Here is a 3,983-nt window from a genome sequence, read left to right as displayed (position 1 = left end):
CATAGTATAATTAATACCTTCTCCGCTTCGCATCGAAGCTAAAATCACAGGTACGTGTTTCGGGAACAATTTTATTATTATCAATGCTAAACACATACTCAAAATACATAATATTAGCCACGAGAGATCAATTTTTATTTTTCTAATTACATATATTTTTTATTGTGTAGTCATATTAAAAACCCATCTATCGTTTTGTATACATTAGTAAACAATGGTTAAAATTATTATTTCTTACCTATAATGTTTGAATTTATGCATTTTCTCAAATTGAATTTTATTTTACTTAAAAGTGTATATTGATGGTATTTTATTTATTATATAGGGTGTTAAATACTAAGTAAGGAAATATGTCAATTGTTATAAACAATTCGAACAATAAAAACCCATATCCTAACTTAGTAAACATTATATATTATATAGGTGTTCAGTGAGTAAGGAAACAGAATTCTTTTGTTCTCATTGTTTATAACAATTTACCTGTTTCTTTACTTACTGAAACTGTACATTAAGTATTTACTTAATTGTTTAATCCAAATATGATAACTTATATATTTATATTTTTTATATTATTCATTATTCTAGGTTTTTCTTACTGATATCAATGAATCCTCCTTTTCTTGATTTTAAATCTGGATTTTACTTTAGATTCATTTGTAAAATATTGATTTAATTATCAGATTTGCTATATTGTTGCATAGTTAATTATAGTTACTACATCTATATTTATATTATCTAATTTGCTGTTGTTCTTTTGTTCAATTTAAGCAATTAAAACATGAATTTTTATTTTCAATAATTTGTTGATAATTCAATAATAACAATAACTCAAGATGTATTGAGAAAAGTTAGATCATATATTATGAACATTTTTGTTAATGTATTGTAGAATATTCCTATAATATGACTTTCAACAAACAAATCAGCTATTAATTTTTGCTCATCTTTGTATGATTTTTAGGTAACTTAAACCAAATGCCAGCTGGTGCTGGAGGACAAGCTGGTTCAGACTTCAGTGCACAGTGGATACAGTATTATAGATCAATGGGTATGCACAGAGAAGCCGAATTTATTGAACAACAAGCTAAACAAATGAAGGTATTTATTATTTCATTAGAATTTATTCTAATAAAATTAAGGATCATTTATTTTGTAAGTTTATTATTTATGATTCGCATAAAAAAAATTGTCTACAATCAATTTTCCCTTGTACTCTTCTTTTGTATGTAAATAATATTTTATTATTTCTTTATAGTTCAATGGTCAAATGAATGGGGCAAATGGTGTTCCTCCTGGAAGTGTCCAACAGCAGCCACAACCTGGAGCTCTTCCACCTAATGGTGTCATGGCTGTTAATCCTGTTGTAGCAAATGGTGCTGGAGGCAGTGCTGCGGGAAGTGCTGGAACTCCAGACTATAGTGCACAGTGGATTGATTATTACCGTTCAATAGGTAAAGTTAAAGAAGCTGAAATGGTTGAGCAACAAGTTAAAGCAAGGGTAAGTGTCCTATTTTCACCAATCCATTTTTTTAATAAAAATATTAAGCATTAAAACTAAGAACCTTGTATGATCGAGTTTCGTGTACTAATTAATTGCTAGTTGGTGAGGTTGCCGCCTACATTTGCCGAGTATAAGATCTGCTTGATTCATTAATGAAAATTTCCATCCTTTTTGATAACTATCTAAACATCCCTGAGTTTTTAAGGTTTAGCAAACTCTTTGAAATAGGTTTAATTTAATAAGGCTTTTATAAAGTCTTAAAAGTAAAAATATGTATAGTAAATTTATTTCATATTCAAAAGTATTAAAATTTTTTAAATTTAGGTTTCTCCAAACATAGAGCCAAACAAAATGTTGGTTTTTAGAAAGACATATTAAAATTTTCAATCCTTTTATTATAAAATGTATCAATTTAAAATATTATATCCAATTGTATTTGTATTGTAAAACTATTACTTAAATAGTTTATTGTAAAATTTATATAATAATATACCAAGTTTTGTCATATCTTTTATACTTAATGATTAAGTTATTTTTAAATTTAAACCCAAAATTGTATAATGAAATTATGTATCGTTTTTCTTAAAAAAAATAAATATAACAAATAAAAGATAACCTAAAATAAATAAGATAACATTTTAAAGTAAATCAATAAAAAAAATAAAANATAACCTAAAATAAATAAGATAACATTTTAAAGTAAATCAATAAAAAAAATAAAATTCATTATTAAAAAGAAGTTAACAAATATCAAAATTTTATTCTTAAAATAAAATTTTTGTGTATTTATCTTATATAATCGTTTTTTTTTTCTTTTTAAGTTATTATGTTTGTACTGGTTGTCTTTAAAAGCCTGAGATAGTGCGAAAAATATTATTTTGAAACACCTTAGTGAATAATTAGGTAGGAAGAAAAGCTCTAAATAAATACTCAGGAATCATAAATAATTTTGACTATCCAAATAAGGGTAGTTTTTAGAACTATTTGATAATCTTCCATTTTATTTCTAGTTTATTTTTTTTAATGTTTAGTAATAGTTATTTTAAAACAATTATTGATATGGTCTATTATTTAATTAGCTCTTTGTCCAAAGAATGTCTCAATTAATATTTCATTTTTTTAAATTAATTTAGCAAATGGCTATGCAAAATCCAAGTAATGGTCAACCTAGTGGGTCTGATCAATCACCTCAACAACCCAACACCTCCAGCCCTCAATCTGGTCAACAACAGCCCATGGCTGATGTTTCAAATATGTATGGTACCCAATATGGAATGGCTTATGGTGCAGGTGGTTATTATGGAGGTCAGAATTCAGCAGCAGCCCCTAGTGGTTATGGGGCATATGCTTCGGGTGGTAATGCTTATGCAGGCTACCAACAAATGCCACAACAAGATCCACCTCAACAATAGTAAGGTAGGTAATTTATGGTGTAATGTGATATATTAAACAATGTGTAAAAAATATTTTTGAATCATTATTTGAATATTTTTTGTACTTGCTTTATTTTGTATAAAATATCCATGAATTTTTTTCTTAACATATCTTTCAGGATATGCATCCAAATATACTATTAAATGTATTATTGCAGAACTTCCAGATACCAAGGATATCTTCGTTTTGGTCAGGTCCATTCATTATATAACATAATATTATAACTTAGTTTGTCTTCTCCGCGCAATATATTCATATATATATTTTTTTTTATAATTAATATATTCAATTATGTTTACCTGTGTACAATACTTTAATTTAAAAAAAAAACATTTTGTAGTGAAAAAATGTGGTGAAGCATATTGTTGTCTAAGAATATTGATTACAGGCATTTATATATATATATGTATACATTATATATACATATAGTAAGTGAAACTGGAATGCTCCAATGTGGGCTATGATTATATTAAAATGATCATGTTTTATTTGATTATATGGTATTCTATAATATTCTTAAACGTGTTCATTACATATTTCTCTACACTCCTTATGAAATGCTATTATAAATTTTATTACTTTGTGAGTTATTTCAATTCAGAGTTTGAAATCATCAAACATTTCAAGTTTGGTTTTGTATAGCATAATTTCAATAATTAATATTATAATAGGTTAAATATATTACTAGACCATTTTTATTATAATATTGGCATTAAAGTCCTTTTAAAAAAAAATTAGTTAAGTATCATATGTTTTATGCTATAAATATAATTTACCAAGTTTTGTCATAATTTTTATATTTAATAATTAGGTTATTTTTGTTAAATTTGATTTTTCTTTTATTATAGATTAATAATGCTAGCACTTTAATTTGTAAAATAAAAATAAGAAAGAGATAATGGGAAGTAATAATTAAAAATACACTTTTTTTCTAATATTTATTTTAGAATCTACCAAGGTTCTTACACAAAACTTGGTAAAGAATGTTCAAACACCACTTTATAATTTTATTACCTTAAATATATATATTATAATGAAGCTAAATTGC

The 3,983-nt window shown here is 25.3% G+C and overlaps 1 protein-coding gene across 3 annotated transcripts in view; it reads left to right on the top strand.

Moving 5' to 3' along the window:
* LOC126898683 (far upstream element-binding protein 3) overlaps positions 1 to 3,456 on the top strand; it is a 13,601-nt gene extending 10,145 nt beyond the window's left edge. For 2 of the 3 annotated variants that reach the window (XM_050672977.1, XM_050672971.1), the window contains exons 13-16: positions 962 to 1,098; positions 1,256 to 1,498; positions 2,635 to 2,917; positions 3,054 to 3,456. In XM_050672977.1, the coding sequence (XP_050528934.1) occupies positions 962 to 1,098; positions 1,256 to 1,498; positions 2,635 to 2,913 (659 nt within the window). In that variant the 3' untranslated portion in view covers positions 2,914 to 2,917; positions 3,054 to 3,456. The remainder of the gene's footprint in view (positions 1 to 961; positions 1,099 to 1,255; positions 1,499 to 2,634; positions 2,918 to 3,053) is intronic. The other variant, XM_050672972.1, reaches the window with a different exon arrangement.
* The last annotated feature ends 527 nt before the right edge of the window (positions 3,457 to 3,983 follow it).

The sequence above is a fragment of the Daktulosphaira vitifoliae genome, unplaced genomic scaffold, assembly GCF_025091365.1.
Source record: "Daktulosphaira vitifoliae isolate Bord-2020 unplaced genomic scaffold, ASM2509136v1 Scaffold_1, whole genome shotgun sequence".
Taxonomy (NCBI): domain Eukaryota; kingdom Metazoa; phylum Arthropoda; class Insecta; order Hemiptera; family Phylloxeridae; genus Daktulosphaira; species Daktulosphaira vitifoliae.
The sequence above is the reverse complement of the archived record's forward strand: the minus strand, read 5'-3'. Positions and strand labels throughout refer to the sequence as shown.